The sequence below is a fragment of the Neodothiora populina genome (assembly GCF_041146345.1).
Source record: "Neodothiora populina strain CPC 39397 chromosome Unknown canker_contig_15, whole genome shotgun sequence".
NCBI lineage: Eukaryota > Fungi > Ascomycota > Dothideomycetes > Dothideales > Dothioraceae > Neodothiora > Neodothiora populina.
In genome coordinates, this window is record NW_027191413.1 from 1494471 (window position 1) to 1515624 (window position 21154).

Consider the following 21154-nt stretch of genomic DNA (forward strand, 5'->3'; position numbering starts at 1 on the left):
ACTTCATCCGAAGAAGAAACCACATTACAACATCATATCATCAACAGACAAAAGTCTGCAACATCAAAAGATGGACTCCCAACTCTCAGTTGGTCTCGAGTTCGAGATGAAATCTGCCTTTACTGCGGCGGAACTCATCGAAGCCAACCCAGAACTTGATCGCCTCGAGATCATCAAAGATCATGTTCCAGTCATTGGAAGGCGTGCTGCCAGAGGCCAGTACAGCCACAAAGAGTACAAGAGCTGGGGGCTTCACGATCCTTCTGAGCCCGCCTACCCCGAGGGGAGCCAGCTACAAGAAATCAAGAGACCAGATACAATCTGCAGTTTCCGACAATACCACGACGAGCCGCTCAGGCTCATTCAGCAAATACTCGACAAGGATGGCATCAAGGCTACCGTCCACGCTGACTTGACAAGCAAGCAGATGGACTACTCGGTAGTCCCGTGGTCTGTGCAACGTGATGCGAGTCTCCAAGGCCTTACCGACGAGCAAAAGATCACGGCATACCCCCAAACCACCAAAACCATCGAAGAGGCTAAAGAAACCGACTGCTACGGAGTCGAACTTGTCACGTGGCCATTGACCAGTGCAAGTTTGGCTCGTGAAAGCATCTCCCAAGCAGCCAAAGCTCTTCTCACACACTCCCAGCACGGATTCATCGTGGATGATGAGGCAGGCCTACACGCGCACGTGGGGCAGATTGACGGCGAGCCTTTGGAGCTTCGCGTGCTGCAGAATTTTGCATTTCTCATCGTCATCTTCGAAGATGAGCTCTCCCTGCTTCACTCTCACAAGCGCAGAAGAGGCAGCGACAACACAGAGATCGAGAGCAACAGGGTCGAGTTCTCCGCGGAGGGAGCCCCGGAGGTGGCGCGTCTGGTGCCTGACGTCACAGACGCGACCAAGATGATCTCCAGCATGTTCTACCAGAACTACATGTCAATCGCGGAGATCAAAGAGAAGATGTACGGAGAGGTGGACAGGGCGAGGAATCCCCGGGACAGATTCCGTCAACTCACTGGCGGGAAACAGCACGCGGTCAATTTCTCATACTGTTCTCGCACCGAGGGAGGAGCCACGGTGGAGTTCCGTCAGCACGACGGCACGATGGATGGAGAGACAGTGGAGCACTGGTATCGTCACTGTCATGCATTGGTCACACTCGCGCAGCGCCATGCCCGGGAACAGACAACGATAATGGAGGCTCTCAACATTACGGATTGGGACTCGAAGAACATCGACATGGAGAAGCTTTGGGATGAGATGGCGCTTCCTGACAATAGCAGGGGCTTCTACCGCGCTCGCATCGCAGCCTACAAGGCATTGGACCCCTGTTGGGCGCCGTTTCCTCCTGTGTTCGAGGCAGTGGGAGATCTCGAGGGGGACGAATTTGTGGAGGAAGAGGAGAAAGACTACGACTCGGAGGCGGACAGTGCATACTTCACCAGCAGTGAAGCCGGATTTGGAGATATTGGTTCGACCCGATCCATCAATACCTGAGGGCGACCATGTCACATCTACAGCAAACTTCTTGGAAACTTCATCACGCAAGCTCTATCATCTACTGCATCTTGACCGCAGATGATTTTACTAAGGATGGGATAATGGGAGGCAAGAGAAAAGGCGTTCTACGGAGATGGATTAGATAATAGCACTCTGGCTAGGCGGTTGTTACTCTTTTCCTTGATTAGCCACAAGTCAAAGGTTTTTAACGAGAACAACATGGAAAGACCATGTCGGGCCGCCAGGACAACAATAATGACTCGCCAAGGTGCGATGGAGGACGCAGTAATGCGACAAGGACAAATAACGACTTCATGCACAAGGTTGCATTTCTTTCCACGATGATCATCGCCTCAAATGTGTTCTTCAAGAGTGCTACTTGTACGACAGTCGGTTGTCAGCACAAGGGACTAGCGACTGCCAAGAGAGCGATCCTCCGGAGATGCAGGACGGGCAGGGACGTCATACAGTAACGTTTCAAATAGGTAACTGCCTTTACTTTAATACTTGACCCATATATGCATCACATGTGAATCCAGTTGCCCTACCAATAAATATCATATCATGTGCATACGGAAATACGATATCGTATGAAACCATCCATCCTACCTAGCTTAATCACATTGTTTCCTAGATAGCAACATCGTCTGCTATTGTTTGTAATCGCCTACCCTCCTATCCATCGCCTGCTCCTCCTATCAACATTCCAAGATGGTCTTCAATCCTGCGGGACCGATCTCGTTCACCAAGACGACGCTATCCTACCCAGTATACACAGCCGACTTCGACCCATACAACCGTGGATATCTAGTGGTCGCAGGAGGCGGTGGTGAAGGACGCAGCGGTGTCGGCAACAAGATTGTACGCATCGTCTTTACTATAGAACTCGATGAGGCGCTGACAGCAACCCACAGACCGTCCTAGACTCTGCGCGACGAGGAATCCTCGACACAGTGACCGAGATCGAACTATCGCGCGACGAAGACTCGGTCACCAGCATCGCCAATCTTGCGTCCAAAGATGGACTGATCACTCTCGCGGGCATCAACTCGTCACTCGAGGAGCAGAAAGCCGGCAAGAACGAGCACCTTCGCACCTTCCAGATCACTTTCCCAAAGCGGCAGCGAGTAGGAGAGAAGAGCAAAGATGCAGAGAAATCAGCCATGTCGACGTCAGACGGCGGCAGCATTGATTTCGCAGGCAAGACTGGCCTCTTCACTCCGGCGACCGGACCCAAGCCCGAGACTTACCAGCGTCTTCTGCGTCTCTCGCCACCCATCAAGCGCGAGAGCGGAAACAGGAGAATAGGTGCTTGCGCCACTGGTCTGGCCAAGCGATCTGAGATTGTCATCTTCGATGCCACACGCACTCCACCCAAGCCCTCGGAGATTATTTCCAAAATTGCCATCCGCGACAACACCGAGGCTGCGGATCTCGACATCAGTGAGAACATTTACGAGAACACCTTCAGCGTCGCCTGGTGTACCGACTATGATGTCTACGAGCAGACGATCGCCTACAACTTCACAAGTGGAAAGGCCGAATTCACGCCCCCGAGCCCGCGCAGAGTGCATTCCGTACCGCTGCGAGAAGACGCGACGAAACCCCCACGTGCCAAATATCGTAGCATCCGCTGGCTGACGGAAGAGGATCTCTTGGTGGTGACTAACAAGCCCAACAAGACCGGCGCCGAGCTCCACATACTGCATCTTTACCCGTCTGGACCTGCCATGATTCTTTTCCACAAGATTCTGCCTTCCCACGTCAAACAAGCCGTTGCTCTCGACGTCTGTGCTCTCGATGCCGATAAGAAGGGCAATCGTCAATTCGTCGTCGCTGTCGCCGGCCAAGACATCAGCATCTGCGTCTACACCATTGACTTCAACGCCATAACACGCACTTTCTCCTCTTTCCGCAAATTCACCACTCTGAGAGACGTCCACCCTCTGCAGATGACCACCCTTACTTTCTCTACTTTCCACTCTCCCGTTCGCACGCCCATTTCCCGTTCCGACGAAGTCAAGAACGGCGAGCGAAAGTCCACTTCTCCCGTCCCTGCACACCCGGGACCGCAATACATCAAACTCTGCAGCGCAAGCATGGGCAACACGGTGGTAGTAGAGACGATGGCTTTGACACCGCTGGAGCCGGAGAAGCGTGACTCACGTTACGTTCTGTCCCATCCATCGGACGCCAAGTTCCGCCGCAACGCCTTCATAATCGTCATCTCTTTCATCGTGCTCGTCTCCTCCATCCTCCTACAAAGCCTTTTCTTCCCCGACACGACACCCATCACTTCTCTCCTCCCCATCCCAGACTCCGTCCGCAGCCTCCTCAGCCACCCGGCCTCAGTCTCCGATGGCTTCGGCCGCAGCGGCCGCGAGAAGATCGCAGTACTAGCCGGCAGCGCCAGCAGCGCCGCATCCTCGGCGTCGGCATCCGCGTCCTCAGCAAGCGACTACGCGGGCCAGAAAATCAGCGACCTCCTGCACCTCCACTTCTCGTCGTCATCATCATCGTCATCACCAGACTCCCAGACCAAAGCCCTCGTGGTGCGCGACGGCATGACAGATTCATCCGTAAGTCTGGACGTCATCTCCGACCGCCAGGAATTTCTGCGCCGGGACACGCAGGCCCGCGAGTGGTCGCAGCTCGCCGAGCACGAGAAGCAGGCGTGGAAGCAGCGCTTGGTCGCCGCGGGACACTGGAGCGTCGAGGAGGGCGAGAGGGTCCTCAAGGGGATTTTGTTCTCTAGTTGGGCCGGCATGGTCGGCCAGGTCGCTGGGGAGGCTATCAGGGAACTTTAGGATGGTTGAATTGTGCACCCCACCTTTGCTTTTGTGGCTCGCCTTTGTGTACAGGGAGGGAGACTTGTGGAGGGGTCTGTTTGATTATGCCTAGTTGATGCGGAACAGTATGAATAAGCATTGTATGGATAATCGCTTCTTCCTGAGGAAAGAACAGAAAATTGGAAAAAACCGAGACGGAAAGATGGCTATCCCTGTGTATATGTATGTATGCCTCGGGGCTGGAGCGCTCTCACGAAACTGCCGACTTACTTCACCTTGTTTCACTTCACTTCTGCCCCTTTCACTTCATCATCACATGAAGAGAACATTGATTTCACAAAATCGAGAAGAAGGGAAAAAAACGCAGGACGGAGAATAAAAGATCAGAATCATTAAATCACCACCTCGATTCTCTCAAAGAACCCCCCTGGTCTGCGCTGCCATCAGATGTAATGTATATGTATTATTAAGAGGTTCTTGTAAAAACCGCCATATAATTGGTGTGGTCTTTTTTCCCTTGTCGGTCATACATGATAGCATGACTTTTTTATCTTTCTCCGTTCAGTCAAAAACCCCTGAGTTTCCTCTTTGCTCTCATAACGAGCCATCCAAAAAAACATCCAGAATAAGGGGGCGTCTATCAAAAACCTTTATTGTTTGGCTTTTCTTCACTCCCAACTTCCCGTCATGAAAAAACAAAGAATAAAAGCAAAAACAAACATCTTCTAGTGTCCGGCCTTTCTGAACTTCAATAGTTCCGCAAGACTGGCGGTAGGGCAGCCACGCTGCAGGAACTCGTGTCTACCGAGCTCCTCGGCCGTGGCACGGCTCTTGACGTCGACGCAGAGACAGACGCTGAGGAAGTTCTTCAATTCCTTACTCAGACGTTCGGGTTTCTTCAGGCGCGGCGTGCCGTTCGTGGCGATCAGGTAGAGAGCCTTGAGGGGCTCTTCGTTGAGGTACGGCGGCTCGGACTCGATCATCTCGATGGCCATGATACCCAGAGACCAGATGTCGACCTTGCTGCCGTACTCCTTTTGCTTCACGACTTCTGGTGCCATCCAGTACGGCGTTCCGACCATGGTGGCACGCTTGGAGCGTTGTTCGGTCAGCTTGGCGCAGAAACCGAAGTCAGTGATCTTGACGTTTCCTTTCGAAGATAGAAGCACGTTGTCCGATTTGATGTCGCGGTGGATAATGTTCTGCGAGTGCAGGTGGATAAGACCCTTGCATGTCTGTAGAAAAGAATTAGCTATCGTTGTCGCAAGATTATATTGCACGGGCGCCGGTGCTTACCTCGAGACAGATGGTCGAGATTTGGTCTTCGGTAATGGTAGGGTTGTTGTCGATGACATCAGTCAAGGCACCACCTTCCATGAACTCCATGACAACCCAAAGCTCGTTGTTCTCCTCCTGGAGGAAAGCGTCAAGGAAGTTGACAATGTTGGGGTGCTTGCTGTCCTTCATCACGATGATCTCGTTCACGATCAGCTCCTTACGCGGCTGATTGCGGAGATCCATTTGCTTGATGGCGACTTGCACCCTCGGACCGTTCTCGCGCAACAAAGTACGAGCGGTGGGAGAGGTGGCGCTCTCACGGACACGGGCAACATAGACGGAACCGGAGGCGCCCTGGCCAATCTTCTTCTGCTTGTTATATGATTCGAGAGGACGCTCTTTCGAGACGACTTCGCGCAGTCTCTCCATGACCTGAGCATCGGTCATGCTGGACATGCGGACATCCTTCCTCTGCGGCTCCTCCTTCTTGCTCGTCAGAGCCGCCTCAGCCTTCTTGACGGCATCGTTGGTCGAAGCTGCTGGTTGCTTGGAGGCAACGTTCAGCGGCTTGACGGTATTGGCACCCGAAGATGGAGGCTGCTGGTACTGCTGTGAAGAGCCCGAGGGAGCGTATGCATGACCCTGCGCGTTTGGAGTGCCAGGCTTCCTCACCTCTGGCGGTGAACGCTGCTGTGCATTGGCTGCCAGTTGGACCTTTGTCTGCGGCTTTGGGAAAGCAGAAACACCGTTTGACACGGGAGGTGCAGGTGCAGCACGTGTCGCCTGCAATTGGCGAGGAGCGCCAGGAGACCCGCCGGATCCGGTGGGAGCTGGAGGTGCAGGACGTGATGGGTTGTAGCGTGAAGGGCTCTGAGCCTCCTCGCCGCCGTAGCCACCGATTTCTTGCTTTGCCAGAGGTACGCGTGATTGAGGCAGCGATGCATTATACTCATCAAGCTCTTGCTTCGCCTTCCTCTGTTCCTCCTCCCTTTGCCTCTGTAGCATGTCCATTCTCCGTCGCTCGTCGTCTGCCTTGCGTCTTCTTTCTTCCTCGGCCCGTTGGTCAGCTTGTTGCGGACCTGTGTTAGTTCTGGCGAGGGGAGCTTGTTGGTACTGGCCATTAGCAGGCGAAGCTGTGCGGCTCGTAGAGTAGCTGTCTTGTCGGTTGTAAGCTGACGGGGGCTGGGGTCTGGGCGGGGCAATTGATGAAGAAGAGGAATATCCCAGCTGCTTGTTGCCCGCGTCGAGTGGTGGAGTTGGCGTGAGGCTGGAGAATTGCTTTGGGTCGTCCGCTCTCTTCTGGAGCTTATCCGTGTAGAACTGGAGAGCCTCGACGACGGCCTGCGGGTTCTTCTGCATGTCATCCTGGGTCAATGCAGAGGAGTTGAGCAGACGCTGCCATTCTGTGGGTAGACCGACGAAGCCACCGGTGACTGGATCGAAGCCCACGTGAACACGGTGAGAGAAGCCGGTCGGGTGACTGACGCCGCCCATGCTGGGAGTCTTGTTGTAGATGATATCGATCCATGCATAGACTTCGTTGTCCGTCTCGAACTTGCAAATCAGCAGCTTCTGAGGACCATCTCTCGCCGGCGACGTCTGCGAAGATGAGCCAACACCTCGGGTCAACTCAAATGCAAAGGGGTATGTGTCGGAGCGGGTGATGTTGATGACGTCCTTTAGCGGTATCGACATTGATACCTTGGGGGTGTTGTCGCTCTTCTGAAAGTCGAGTTGCTTTTCTCTAAGCACCAAGAACTTCTCGGACCAGAAGACTCCCTTCATGAAACCACCCTCCTCCTTGACCTTGGCCCATCCAGACTTGAACGTCGCCGCATCCCCACCTGCCATCTGACCGAAGTCGGTCATGGATCTGTTCAGTGAAGGCGTCGAGGCATTGAGACTTGGCGAGTTGAGGGACATGCTGCTCATATTCCCTGCGACATTGTTGACCTGTGGGGTGAGGGCGAGTCGGGGACGGTCAGTGGGAGGACGAGGTGCTGGGCCCGGGTTCATGAACTGCCCAGAAGCGTAGGAACTCCTGTTCACGCAATGCCAGATCAGCACACAATGACGACTAATTGCATCTCTCCGGCGAGCAATTGTGGACACAGCTAGGGAGAGGAAGCGAACTGGCTATGACCCCGCGGTGGCGTGACCATTCGACGGAGACGAAACATAATTGGACTTACCCATTGGTTTGTGATGAAGCCATAGTGCAGCGAATAGAGGGGCTGAGTAGAGGGGCTAGGCGACTGTCACAGTGCCTGTGCCTGGCCGCTTGCTCACTCTAACGCACCGTCGATATGGCGGTAAAGTAATTGGAGATACGGAGCGATGCGCGCTATCTCCTCCTGTCCCAGATTGTCGATGAAACGTGCAGTTCTTCACTGATGGGCACTGTAATTGGGCTGTCCGAGCACTTGAACTCGTCGAGAGTGCAAAGATGAGGCAAGTCACTGTAGAACACCTTATACACTGACTCGATGGGGATGTCGCCAAGTATCGAGTAAACAGCGGTGAACGTGCGTGTGTGCAAACGAAGACAGAGCAGGGTCAGCGAGAGTGACAAGGATGAGAATGGAAGTGTAGGATAGACGAGAACAAGATCAAAAATCACAAGCGCGGAGCGCGGCAGGAGACGCTATGAAACAAGACGCTGGTGGTACTTCAGATGCTACCCCTGTGTTCTGCGCGGTCGAACTCAGGGAGCGTGGAGCGGAATGTTAGCAACAATCAATGGGCCGGTGATAATGCTTAAACCCCGGCCGAAGTGTTTGAGCTGAGTGGACAAAAGCAATATATAAAAGGTACTTGGAAATTGTCACTCCATAAGCGTCGCGAGGACCGGGACGACTGGAATGTAAGGAGAGAGAGAGAAAGGTCAGACAGATAGGCACAGGCTAGAGTATGAGGGGTGGTGGTACATGCATCAGGAACTCCCAAAGCCGATGGCGCGCGCCAAAACCACCACATCTACCTTACCTTACTGGCGAGAACGAGCGAGTGAGCGCCCAGAGAGGCAAGACAGACAAGGGTGGAGACGACCCTCTCTTCGAACGCCTATAGGCAGACCCGCACTGACAGTCCAGTACTGCCTGCAATTCTATGGTATCCACTGGATACGGTAGTGACTGGACGCTTAATATATCACGCCCGAACGGTGGTTGTTCATCAATGCGAGATGCACACCTCACTGAAGCCCAATCGTTTCATTTACTTCGAATGCTCCCGGTATCCTTCGTGCCTGGCAGAGCGATACGGCATGCAAGATACCTAGGGTAGCCTCGTCTGGAAACATTCTTTTCGCAGCATTGACTTTTTCTGCCGTTTACTCCACCAGGAATACTGTACCGCTCCGCCAAAATTACTGCAAGACTCTTTTTCGCATCTCGTCGCCTCGAGCTTAATCTGAGTGTCGTCCCGTGAATAAGGATCTTTATCGCTTCGGGCATCAATCCTCGCTTCGTGCGCAAAATGTCTCACAGAAGACAAGCCAACATGGTGATATGCGTCTATCCACCATGGTCATCATTATATACTTCCGACGACAATGGAAGTGTGCACGCTTTCTTCGAAGAATCCTGGATCTGCAGTGCCGGGACCTGATGTGTGTCTCGAGATTTAAAACAATCTCCGTTTGTCGATACCTGAAACGTTCAACGTACCGCTTTGACGCCGCTTTGCTCAACCCTGAAACAGCCCGGGATTCCACCTCCACCTAGTTGTGTGTCAAGCTTCTGCCCTAGAAAGTGAGCCTACCTTCGGCTACTGACCTATGTCATGTCTGCTATTATTACATGTGAAGCAGTCATCTTAGAGATATCATCATACGCTCTGATATACCGCGCATAGTAATTCTTGACACCTGCTACCATTTCCTCTTTGATCGCATTTCCAAAAGCGGTCATGTATGCTCGCCGCTCACAATGAAATACACCATCCAGAAGAACGCCCGCTCCGTTGATCCAAACAAACACCACGGGTCCATCCAATGCCAGTAGTCAGATCCTCCCGCTATGCTACACTGAATCGGCCACTCCTACCTAGATCAGACATCTCGGACTGTCGCCGCCTGCAACCTATGCAGACTCCTCTCCGTTCATCTTTCCTCCGGTACCCATGAACTTCTCCATGAAGGTGATATAGTCATACTTGGCCATCTCTCGATCTTCCTGCAAGTCAGGCCCACGATGTTCAGGCATGGTCTTTACAAGGTCGTCGATGAGTTCATCAGGGATCAGCGAATGCCTGAGATCCATCTCGGTAACATAGGGCTACATCGAACAGGTGGATTAGTGTTGCTCCGGTCAACCGGCCAATGTACGCAAGAACTCACCTTGCCGTCTGCCACCTCCCTGAAGCTGTCGAACACTTGCTCCGCTGTGTATTGATCCTCGGTCACTTCGACCATGAACCTGATGAACTGCTCGAACGTTACGCTGCTTCCAGCTCCGCCGCCACTCACTTGCACAAAATGCTCGCGCATCTCGTCTTCGTCGTATACAAGTCCAAGACTGGCAAGCGCTGCAGAGAACTCGAGCTCTTGCAGAGAATTGCTTCCAGAACGGTCGAAATGGCGGAAGACAGACTCAAATTCCTCGAGCTGGATGGGCGTCAAGTTTGTCATGCTTCGCGCAACCATTTGGTTCTCCAAGAAGGCCAGTTTCTTCTGCACGCTCGATCTGACCAGTCCTAGTTCATAGGCTAGCTCATCATATGTGTAGGTTGTAAAGTCGTTCTCCTCGATATTGGCCTCGACACATTGCTCGTCCAACCTGGCGATCAAGGTAAGGTAATCCTCGAGAGGCGGTAATGATTCCGATATGCGCGTCGTATGTGTTAGTTGATCCTCCACTTCACCCTCTAGTCCAGATATGCTCGTGCTCAGTGTATGCAAAGCCAGAGCAAAATCGTTAGCCTTGTCGGCGAAAGACTGCCGTAAAGCGTTCTTGATATCACGAATCGTCTCGTTGATGATCTTACTCCTGTCTCTTTCTGCTTGCATCAGCACGGCCCATGCCACTTCCAAGGCTTCCAAGCTGAGTTCGGCCGGAGGTTCGTAGGGTCTGAGGCGATATGTGCTCAATTTGGTCTTGATATTCCCAAGCAGGCCCGTCAGATCGCTCTTCTCAGCAACCCACTTCCGCTTCTGGCCACGCTTGTAAGCAGTGAATTTCAGACTCTGGTCCTTCGCATCGACATATGTGCCTTCGAAAGTGGCTTCTTCCCACTGCTTGCGCTGCTCGGCGATCTGTCGGAGCAACTCCCTCATGCGACGCTCGAAGTTGTTCTGCATTTCCCAAGCACCCTGCATGTTGCTGACAAACTTTTCTACTCTTCTCCCTGCATTCTCGACTCTTTCCATCTGAGAGAAGGCGTGAAACCAGTAGGCAATGTAGGTCATGAGAGATCGTTCATCCGGCTTGGCTACGTCGCACACATCCTCTACATCGAGTAAGTCCGGAATGCCGATCTCCTTGGTTGCGATGTCGAATGCTAATTGCATGTTGCCACGATGATCAGACTTGTCCAGCTGGTCATAGTCGATCAGATCAGGACGGTGAATGTCGAGCAGGGCGCAGCTGTGCAGTGTTAGCTTTCTTGACCTCCAATGATCTGTCCATCAGGTGGACTTCTACGCACAAGGCTAATCCATCGTTCCAGCTGCTTGAGAAATCCCGCACAGAGACCTCGTCGTAGCACGCCGTCTTTCTCTGACACCAAAGCAAGAGACCTTCTCTGGCGCTCAATCCCTCCTCGTTGATGTCACTGATGGTGAAGCGCAGGATGAGCGTCCATATTAGTCCTAGTATGATTTTCCGGTTTCCGTCAACGATGTCTTCCGCGCCGATGTTCGTCAGTTGAATCTTCCGCCCCTTGATAAAGTCGAGTGCTTTATTGACGTTCTCGAATCGTTGCACGCGGAGCTTAGGCTTTGATGCATATCGACCTAGTGACTCATTTGAGAGGATTTCCAGAAGATGTATCAAGATGACCTAAGCAGCACATGTCTCAGTTTCTATAGTGCCATCGGCGTGGTCAGATTAAGGGAGGCAGGGGACGTCTCACTCCATCGGATAGGTCAGTGACCAAGTCTTTGATATGGACGCTTCGGACCACGAGCTTGCTATTGAGCCTGATCCATCTCTACTTAGCAAATGTATTTCTCATCGGCCTATCTCGCATAACATTACCATTTTCCGAACGTCTTCTCCTGCACCTTGACCCAGCTCTGCTCTAGCACGGCCATGGTCAGTAGCCGAGCGGTCGTCGCCCAAAGCGCTCTCCGTCGAGGGGACCAAAGTCGTGTATCGAATGAGATGCCGGCTATATGTCGCAGATAAAGCTATCAGACGCAAAGCGATGATGGATTGATGTCACAAAGGGAAAAAAAGGTCGTTACATGTAAGCAAGCAGGGTTGGGTCTCGACAGCGGTGAGCGGAGTTCATTAATTGCCAGCTGCTTCGCTGCGAACCCCTCAATCGTTGATAAACAACGGGGTTGGAAAGCTTGGCGTTTTGTTATGGGTCCACGACTCCAGACTCGAGGTCATGGCTAGTTGGCTATTATGATACAGACACAACGGTGCGCTTTACTTCTTGACTGACACATGCGACAGGGGGGTTTGGAAGTAGCTAAGCTGCAGTGTGCAACGGTATCGAACCTACAGCTATCATATTATCACACTACAATGCTCAGATAGTACTGGTGTCACATGCTTCGTTAGAATGAAAACACAAGGTACGCAAAGTTGGAATAATATCGTGAATTGCATTAAAGCTCAAACGATCTTGGCTGCAAGTACAAAGGTTTTAGGCAGATCTCCGCATCCTACTACATGAGGCTTGGGTATAAGCGGAATCCAGATTGACTCATAAAATCACCGACCGTGCTCCCGTTGCCTGCATAGAAAGCTTTTGCAATCGACCAAGATGTGACCTCCTCCAGAAATGAGCACCAAAAGAAAAAGGTCGTGCATGCGTCATTGTAGAAAGAAAACAAAGAAAACTCGTTCGTGGGCCCGCGCCAGACCTCAGATCCAGGCGGGATAATCCTCATGCTGCTGTTGTGGTGGAGATTGTGGTGGTGTTGGGAAGGCAGGTAGGTGGAAGTGGGTGGAACCCATCTTCGGGGGTGTAGCCGGTGCTGACAAGAGTGAGCGTGGAGATGTGTCTTTTGCATTTTGTACATGCGAAAGACGACTTGGTGTTGATGGTCGAGCGGTGCGACCGCGTTGTACAATGCGGCCAGCCGCCTGCAACAAAGCCCGATCCTGAGATGACGATGGACGGCGTACGGTGGTAAAGTCGGGATTAGACGTTTGCGGTGGGGATATGGGTGGGGAGATCAACCCGGTTGCCTTGTTGACTGGCAACTCCGGGAGGGGGGCAGCCGGAGGTGGTAAGGGAGGCGCCGAGAACAGCGTCTGCTCGGGCAGGGACATCTCGGGCTCTGCAATGAAGCTCAATCGACGGCACTTGACGTCTTCAGGAATGTCTGATGGCGAAGCAATGGACCATCGAAGAGACTGCTTCAGCATAGACGGCCTCTGATCACTGTGCGATGCCGAGCGGGTATGTCTTATTTGCGCCTGCTCAGAAGGAATATCATCATGAAAAGTCGTATCGCTCACTTCTGGTATAGGCGTCAATTCCGAGTTACCAATACTTATTGCTGAATGTCTCCTGGAGATTGGTCGCGAGAAGTTGAATTTCGTCACAGGTGAGGGCGTAGTAGAGGGAGAAACACCATCGAAATCGGCGAAGAGCCCATCGTGGGATGCATTGCCGCTGTGTCTCGATGATGGTGCTCGAGAAGACTCGTCATCTGCCATTGAGGATTCGCGCGTCGAGGAAGCAGCGCCAGAGTCGCGTCGATTCTGAGAGCTCTCTGAGCCACGCTTGCTTGATTTGAGCGACGTCCAATCGAAGTCACACGTTGACTCCGCTTCGACAAGATACAGAAAATCAACGTTATTTTCCCACGATTCGCCTGTCAATGTAGTAATACCAGATTCACCGCTGAAAGCTTTAGCGTTATATGAATCGTCGCCAATGCAACCCTGGCTACGCGCGAAAGCATTGCCCGCTGGGAATGGGGTAAGCCTGGTATTACTCGATAGTGTTGACGCAGGCGAACCCTCGCCAAACAAGCTCGGCCTCTGATTTGGTTTTCTTGGACTGCCACTAAATGCTTCGTTCTCCTCTGGCACAGAATCGAGGCTCATAAGCGATTCGTGGATCTGTCCACTACTTCTGGGTCTAGAATCAAGCGGACTCATTGTCTGACCACGAAAGGCGGGATGGACCAAAGCAGGCAGCTCTCTTTGCTCGGCGTTGCTGGTTACGAGTCGCTCAGCAGACGTCGGTCCTGGACGATTGAAGCTTCTACTACGGCCTCTTCCATCATGAGGTATTATAGGCCTTGACTCACTGCCCAATATGGCAGCATCCGTGCTCGGTGTTGCGGTCGCAGAAGTGAAGTATGGTGCAGGGTGGGAGGGCCTTGCAGGTGGAGCTCGCGGAAAATTGAAGCGATCAGACGGCTTGTTCGAATTTGACCTCCCCCTGCTGCCGACCCACGCATGAAACTCCCGCTCTATTCTCTGAGCATCGACGCCACTGAGCTCATTCTGCGACTGTCGAAATCTGGACGCTGCCCAAAACTCTGGGAAAAGTTCATGATCAGTTATTGATTCGAGGCCCGGGATCTGGCCTTTCTGAGTGTGCGTGATGTGTTGGAAATTGAACGGGGCAGAGATGCTGTTCTTCTTAATCTGTTTAGTATAGCGTCTGGAAGCCTTCGCCTCGCTACTTGTATCCGATTCTTGGTTGTACCACATCGAATCATCGGATTCGGAAACCTCGTCCTTGCGTCCAAAATCCATGGAGGATCTCACATTGCTACGATATCGCACCAACCCTTCTCCCGCTCTCGCGAGTCTCGAAGTCGCCTTGCGTGAAAAGAGGGATGACCTTCGTCTCTCTCCTCCGAATGACGATTTCGAAATTGACGCGGCAAGAGCACTTCCCGAATCGGAAACGTTATACGCAGAAAAATTATGGGACGAGTTATCCTGGTTTAGGATGACCCATTCGTCTGCAGATATGTCGGTAGTCGGGGAGACGGACGTATTGGAGCTTCGAGCACCAAAGAGTGAGAGTCTCTTACGAGAAGAGCTGCTGCTACGCTCAGACGCCTGCGACGATGACTTGAAGTTCCATGGCCGAGTATCCGCGAATGTTGAAGAGATCCGTGGATTGCTATCCTTCTTGAGGCTTTCATCGTACTGGGCCGACTGGCCCCACGTGTCGTCTCTCATGTTATCCGCGCCGTCATTGGATACTGCAAACCATTTCATGTTCGCTCCAAGTAAATCAACATAGCCCGATAGCCTTTACTACTCCACACTGCTTGCTGTTGTAACAAGAAGCTACTAGCCCGAACGCTTCCACGACGTATAGAGGTTAAAGAATTGACAGTACTGTTAAGTGGGAAAGACTTGGATTGAGGACTCGAAGAAAAAGAGAACGGGCGAACCAATTGGATGTAAAGGACTAATGACTACAATTGTTTTCGTGGGGCATTACACAACACAAGTAGGAGGGTGGTCAAGGAACGTGCTGCGGGAGCGGGATCGAGGCGGACGCGCCCACAAATGCGCTCCACTCCCCGTCGTCAGCGCCCATTCTGACAGTCAACCTGGGATGCGCTAGGATGTGAATGCGACGTATTTCATGCTAACAGCAGCTGTGTCATCAATCCAATGCATAACATCCTAGCGTTCAGGGCCGAGATCTACAGTTCCTGGAGCCATCCGGGATGCTAAGTCACACGTTGAACCGCTTTCCCAAGCCTCTTTTGGCCAAACCCAAGAACCTGGGTTGGCGCGATTAACACATCGATAGATTACTCGCGGCTGCTTGGCCGAGGCATAATGGACACAATTTGAGACTAATTGGATAAGGTATGCCAGCCCGATGCGTAGCCGTACATCGGTCTGTTGGGGCAGCTGCGAAAAAAGCACTCCACTCGTATTGAGAGCACGTCAAACTGTGGTTCTTTGCGGGGCTGAACCTATTTGCCTTTTTCACGCATTGTCAACCGTTTGCGCTACTGCGCTTGCGTGGATTGTCGAATCAACACCGATTGGACCAAAATGCCCGCCGAGTGGAGGACTTTGCCGATAGGCCCTTCTTCGTACCATGTTCTATGCGTGTCTCGGCTGTCTTCAACTCAGATTAAGTACAAAAGGGGGTACAGCACGTGGATCAACAAGTCTCTGCCCATGGTGACACAGCCGTCACGGCGAGTATTACGATAAAGTGATCAGGCCGATTTCGAGGATTTACTAAGACTCACAAGACTTTGGTGGTCTAGTGTTCTCTACCATGTAACAGATGTCTGCTTGGAGTCTTTAGTTGCCGCAGTAGTGTACACATTCTGGTGAAATGAGCGGCTACTAAGTGCGGAAGCGCAGTCCCCCCGCCTGGCCAGAAACGGAAAACTTGCTTTAGTGTGGTCGAGCATGCACCTACTGCACGAAGTCGAATTCAATTAAAATGGATTACGCTGGTGCGAAACGATTTTTGCATGACAAACAAAGATCATACTTGGTCCAGGGGCAGAGGCGTGGAATTTTACATCTCAGGTTGCCAGGAGGATGCAATATTATCTTGCACATAGCATATGCAAAGCCTGATTCATGCCGCTCTCGGGGCGCTCGTGCTTGAATTCGCATGTATTCCAAAGCCAGATGGCGCTGCCAAGAAATACCATTAGCAGAAGTTGAAGGCATGGACAAGCATGGTAGCGTTTGCTGCATCCTGTGATCTTCATTGATTGTTCAATCTGTGTGCACAGTACCGTGGAACTACTGTAGCTGCGGCTTATATTTGGTATCTGATATATGGAGCTGACGGATAACAGTGAACAGGCTGTGCTCGCGTTCACTTTGTAATATTGCATCACTGTGCTTTCACATCCGACTTCCTACCTTGTCCTCGCAAAGTGACTAGTAACGCAGCGCCGTCAACATGTGGATGTTGTGGCTCTGAGCCCAAATCAATCAAGTCAAATGAGCAATATCACAAATCAGAAAGCTGTCTGAGACGTTCCTGTTGTCAGCTACAAGTACCTCACGCATCTATAAATGTACAGTCCGGAGATACAGTACAGATACATGTAGGCACAGGTTATTTAGCTCTTGCTTTATGTTATCATAGCCTTACTGCTCCAGATGCAGCAGATCCGTCTACCTGGTTCAATGACTACTCGATCTAGCTATGAGTGCTTCATGTGTTCCTGGTCTCGATAGGTCGCTTAGACTACTGTACAATTGATAGGATCACAGGGAATCTCTGCTGACTGGTACTCGTCTGCCGCTCGGTCAGTACTGAGTATCGAACGTCCGGCCAGCCTCAAGCGATTGGACTAATGTCATGGGCTTCTAATAGAAACCTGGAGGGCGCTGACATTGCCAGATCCCTGAACATGCAGCCGCCTCGATCATAGAAGAACTTTCGCATCGACGCTGTCCCTGCGATATCATGCTTATTGGTTGAACCAAGATTGTTGGCTGTGTCACCTCATCTATACATGACACAGAAGCATATCGCGACCATATATCGAATTCGATAATTATGCAGAAAACCATTCCTGCAGTTTCAACGTCTGCACGTCACTGAATGCGCCATGATTGTCACATTGCTGCTCACCCGTTCTGAGCAGACCCGGTTTCGTGTCATCTGGGGTTCCCGATAGCAGCGACTATCTCCAACTTATCTGCATCGGGATGCTCATCTACATTTACCACCTCGTTAATCGTCTTGAACACAGGCGCCAAACACAGTAGTATTGTATATCTTCTTGTAACGCAAATTCTGTGTCGGCTTCTTGCATTGCACAACCCCATTATGCAGTGAGGTGGAAACCTTACTTTGGAGCTACTGTAGGTGTACAGAGGTGTTTCGCGCTAGGAAGCATGATTCGAGGATTTTGGCTTTCTCGCAACCGTTGCGGTCGGGCGCTGATCGGAACGTGTTATCCAGAACTCGTTCGCTGGTCGCTCGTGTGCGAGCTGGTCGACCGTTAGAACAGACGCGCTGGGTTGTTGCTCTGTTACCCACGAAGGGTGGAGCGACTTCGTACCACCTCTCGGAAGCTTTCTCGTTGTTGCTGCGACTGCGCGGAGGGATCTCAGCATCACCAAGCCACCCAGCCACTTCAGCTCTCAAGGGGTCCATAGGACGAGGGTTGTGTTTTGCCCGGTGGTTTATCATTAGTCTAACCATATATCAAATACTCCGTGTAGGAATATTGAAACCCCCCTGAATTGTTATTGTCATCGTCGGGGGGCCAACTTCACTCTTCACTCTTCGGCGCAAAAATCATAGCTCTAACTCCTTGCAGGCTTTGCAGAGTACATGTGAAACGTCGAGCAAAAAGTGAGATAAAGCCAATGTGTTATATACGCGTTACGTGAGCGTTTCTCCTACAGTTCAACTGCCGTGCCGCCGCATTCGTCTCGACCCGCAGCGCAGCAGTCTTTCGTATCTTCGTACTGCCTTTGCCCTCTGCCCTCTGCCCTTGCCTGTGGTCACTGTCACTGTGCGTTGTACCCGTACGTCCCCAACGCAGGAACAACGCACGCCCGCCCCCTCCAACTTGCCGTTGTTATCGCACCTAGATGCGACACCGTCGTGCTGGCTCAAGTGCGAGCGCTCGGGCGTGTACGTCGCGTGCCCTCCACAACATAACAAGGCTCATAATTACAGTAGAACAACTCAAGAGTGACACCAGACGACGTCTGACCGCAAGTAAGCTGGCGATCGATGCAAAAGGATTTAGCTCTGATCTCATCGAAGCGTACGAGAGGGAAGAGGCAAACCCCCCAGGCACGCGCTCAAACTCTGCCGTACTGTATCTCAATGATTTTATAAGTTAGGATATGTTCCTACGACATGCTCTAGAAGTCTTTACCGGTAAGTCGATCGAGATCCATTACATCGGTGCCGGTGCCTGGTGCGCGGGCCTGGTCGCGTGCCTGGTCGGGCCTCTTCTGAATACGTGTGTGATGCTTTCGTGAGGTAAAGGTTAAGGGCAAGGTGAGGAAGCTACTGTATCTCTATCTTATCTTACTGAATCATTGCCCGTTTGTTCATTACTCAAGACCTTTCCCCGAATATTAGTTTCTCGGGATATGGTTTGGTTGGCATGTACGTGTATCATTTTCATGTTCTGGTGCCAGTAACGAAAGACGAAAGACGCCTGCTTCTTTTGGACTGTGTACTGAGTCATGATGATTTGTATCTTGCATTTGATTGATCTTGTTTCAGGACTGTAGCTGAGTAGAGATAACTTTCTGATACAGAGATTCTGAATTTGTAGCCAGCCCAGCGGGCACCTTCGTGACTGGATTATAGTATTATCTTGTTCTTCGTCTCCTTCGTACATTCATTAGTCCTTTTCACACCCCACCCCCATCTTATTACTTGGCAGCGAACTTGCTGCGAGCTCTCAATTTGTCACCGAAGAAAAAGAGCACATAGACACCGACGACACACCCGGCAGCCAATGAAGCAAGCAGACTGACTCCAGATCCGACGCCGAGGTTATCGTAGAGCGGTCTCGAAAACAAGATTGCTGCAAATGCCAGCATTGACCTGGCGAAATCGTTGCCGGCGAACAGAGACGCGGAATAGGCGGGATATACCAGCGCCAGGTAGATGAAGATGCACTGGAAGATGATGAAAATGCCGACCACGGTGATGACGATGCCTATGCAGCTGACGATCCAGTGGATGTGGCCGTTGCCGGTCCAGGCGAAAATGAATAGTCCGATTGGGATCAGGATGGATGAGAAGAGTGCTGGGATGAGACGGCGTTCCGGTGCGCCGAGGCCATGGGCGATGATTTCGGGTTCGACCACGTATTTCAGATAATAGAAATAGAACTGCATACATGGATTAGCACATGTCTTTATACTTAGGGGAAAGAAAGGCTTACCGATGTGGCGATCACGACAGCTACGGTGACTGAGAGGAATGTGAGACCCATTTCTCCAACGTTGAAGCCGTACCGGTTGATGTAGACCAGGGGAAAGACTTCAAAAAACGAATAGAAAATGCCATAGAGAAGGGCAATGTACAGATCTGCATACGCGATTGCAGGATCCAGTATCATCAGCTGGATCGGTCGAATCAGAGAGTTACGAGCAGTCTCCTTGAAATCGATTTCCTTCATCTCCGGACTGGTCTTGAAACGATCACTCCCGGTGAGCTTGCGCAAGCGTTGAGCACGGCGGTGCAATACGTTATCGGCCAGTGTTTCGGGCAGAAGGAAGAAAAGAGTAAGCCAGATAGGCCCGGCGAGCCAGAGCATCTCCCACAGACTCCATCGCCAATTCTCGGCTGCGACTGAGAATCCCGAGATGATGGGACCGAGGGCAGGACCGACACAAGCTGCTGCTGCCCAACAAGTGAGGGCATAAGGGAGCTTGATGAGTGGATACATATCTTGCAAAGTCGCGCCTCCGGTAGCAAGACACGGGGAACCGAAGAAGCCCTGCAGAAATCGAAGGACTAAAAGGCTGGCGAAGTTATCGACGAGTGCGGTGGGAACGCAAAGGATAACGAAGATTGCGAAAGACACCATGTAAGGCGGATTGCGGCCTATGACAGGAATCTCCTGAATTGGCGAGAAAAATAGTGGACCAATACCATATGCCATGACATAGAGGGCCAGTCCAAGTGATGCTGCGGTTATACCGACATCGAAGCGTTCCATGACACCTTCGGTTGAAGGCGTGTATATGGCAGAGCCTGTATAAACCCCTGTAGTGTAGATACAGATGAGGAAGGTGACTAGTGCTTTCTTTGCAGAACCCCAATTCTGTAATGACATTAGCATCAGATGGATCGTCGTGTGTTTACTCATGACTTGCCTGAGGATTATCCGGATCATCAGTAGAGTAGAAATCTACAAGCACTGTCCCGTCGTTGAGTTTTTGCGCCTCGATAGGTTGTGCTGGCTGGGATCCAACGCGGGCAGAGGCTGAAAATGCTTGTTCGAGATCTGCTCTTGTCATCGTATTCTCCAACGCGATGCGGGCGCTGATGGGAGAGATGACGGGTTGCAAACCTGATGCATGACTGTCCTTACGCTTTGGATCCTTTAGCTCTTCATCGGTGAGCGTACGCGCAAGATCGAGGTTGTGGAGTGACTCGTTAGACTCTCTCCGGTCTGCCGAATCTGGTCGTCTCGTATTCGCCTTCTCGACATCACTCAGGTCTTTCTCTGTGGCAGACGTTGTTGTGACCGATGGCGACTCCTCCGCTGATTTGTAGTCTGGGCAACCTGCCAGATAGCATGATGGCAATTCGAAGTCACTGCGTTCCTCTGGATACCGAAGGTATTTGTTTTTTGTGATATAGCGGACAAGCTGACCGAAGGGAGCATCCCTGATAAGATCCGACATTTTGGCGTTCGAAGCCGGGGAAGGGAAAGTATTGTGATAATTATGGAAAAACGGCGGCCACTTAGGTGCGATTTCTGCAACAAAGCCGTCTCAATAGA

The 21154-nt window shown here is 51.8% G+C and overlaps 6 protein-coding genes across 6 annotated transcripts; 2 read left to right on the forward strand and 4 right to left on the reverse strand.

Annotated features, from left to right (window-relative positions):
* Nucleotides 1-70: 70 nt before the first annotated feature.
* On the forward strand, nt 71-1504 carry AAFC00_002850 (uncharacterized protein; the record flags this gene model as incomplete). The annotated part of the gene is made up of 1 exon (XM_069342233.1): nt 71-1504. The coding sequence occupies one exon, from the start codon at nt 71-73 to the stop codon at nt 1502-1504; it is 1434 nt and encodes a 477-aa protein (XP_069198734.1).
* Nucleotides 1505-2218: 714 nt separating this feature from the next.
* Nucleotides 2219-4314, forward strand: AAFC00_002851 (uncharacterized protein; the record flags this gene model as incomplete). Its single annotated transcript, XM_069342234.1, has 2 exons — nt 2219-2368; nt 2422-4314. The coding sequence occupies 2 exons, from the start codon at nt 2219-2221 to the stop codon at nt 4312-4314; spliced, it is 2043 nt and encodes a 680-aa protein (XP_069198735.1).
* A 707-nt stretch (nt 4315-5021) lies between these two features.
* On the reverse strand, nt 5022-7789 carry AAFC00_002852 (uncharacterized protein; the record flags this gene model as incomplete). The annotated part of the gene is made up of 3 exons (XM_069342235.1): nt 5022-5531; nt 5593-7615; nt 7767-7789. The coding sequence occupies 3 exons, from the start codon at nt 7787-7789 to the stop codon at nt 5022-5024; spliced, it is 2556 nt and encodes an 851-aa protein (XP_069198736.1).
* Nucleotides 7790-9656: 1867 nt separating this feature from the next.
* On the reverse strand, nt 9657-11827 carry AAFC00_002853 (uncharacterized protein; the record flags this gene model as incomplete). The annotated part of the gene is made up of 5 exons (XM_069342236.1): nt 9657-9851; nt 9914-11159; nt 11221-11573; nt 11647-11713; nt 11772-11827. 5 exons carry the CDS (start codon nt 11825-11827, stop codon nt 9657-9659), a joined length of 1917 nt encoding a protein of 638 aa, XP_069198737.1.
* A 784-nt stretch (nt 11828-12611) lies between these two features.
* AAFC00_002854 (uncharacterized protein) lies at nt 12612-14939 on the reverse strand (the record flags this gene model as incomplete). Its single annotated transcript, XM_069342237.1, has 1 exon — nt 12612-14939. One exon carries the CDS (start codon nt 14937-14939, stop codon nt 12612-12614), a length of 2328 nt encoding a protein of 775 aa, XP_069198738.1.
* Nucleotides 14940-19067: 4128 nt separating this feature from the next.
* On the reverse strand, nt 19068-21056 carry AAFC00_002855 (uncharacterized protein; the record flags this gene model as incomplete). Its single annotated transcript, XM_069342238.1, has 3 exons — nt 19068-19532; nt 19586-20470; nt 20523-21056. The coding sequence occupies 3 exons, from the start codon at nt 21054-21056 to the stop codon at nt 19068-19070; spliced, it is 1884 nt and encodes a 627-aa protein (XP_069198739.1).
* Between the last annotated feature and the right edge of the window lie 98 nt (nt 21057-21154).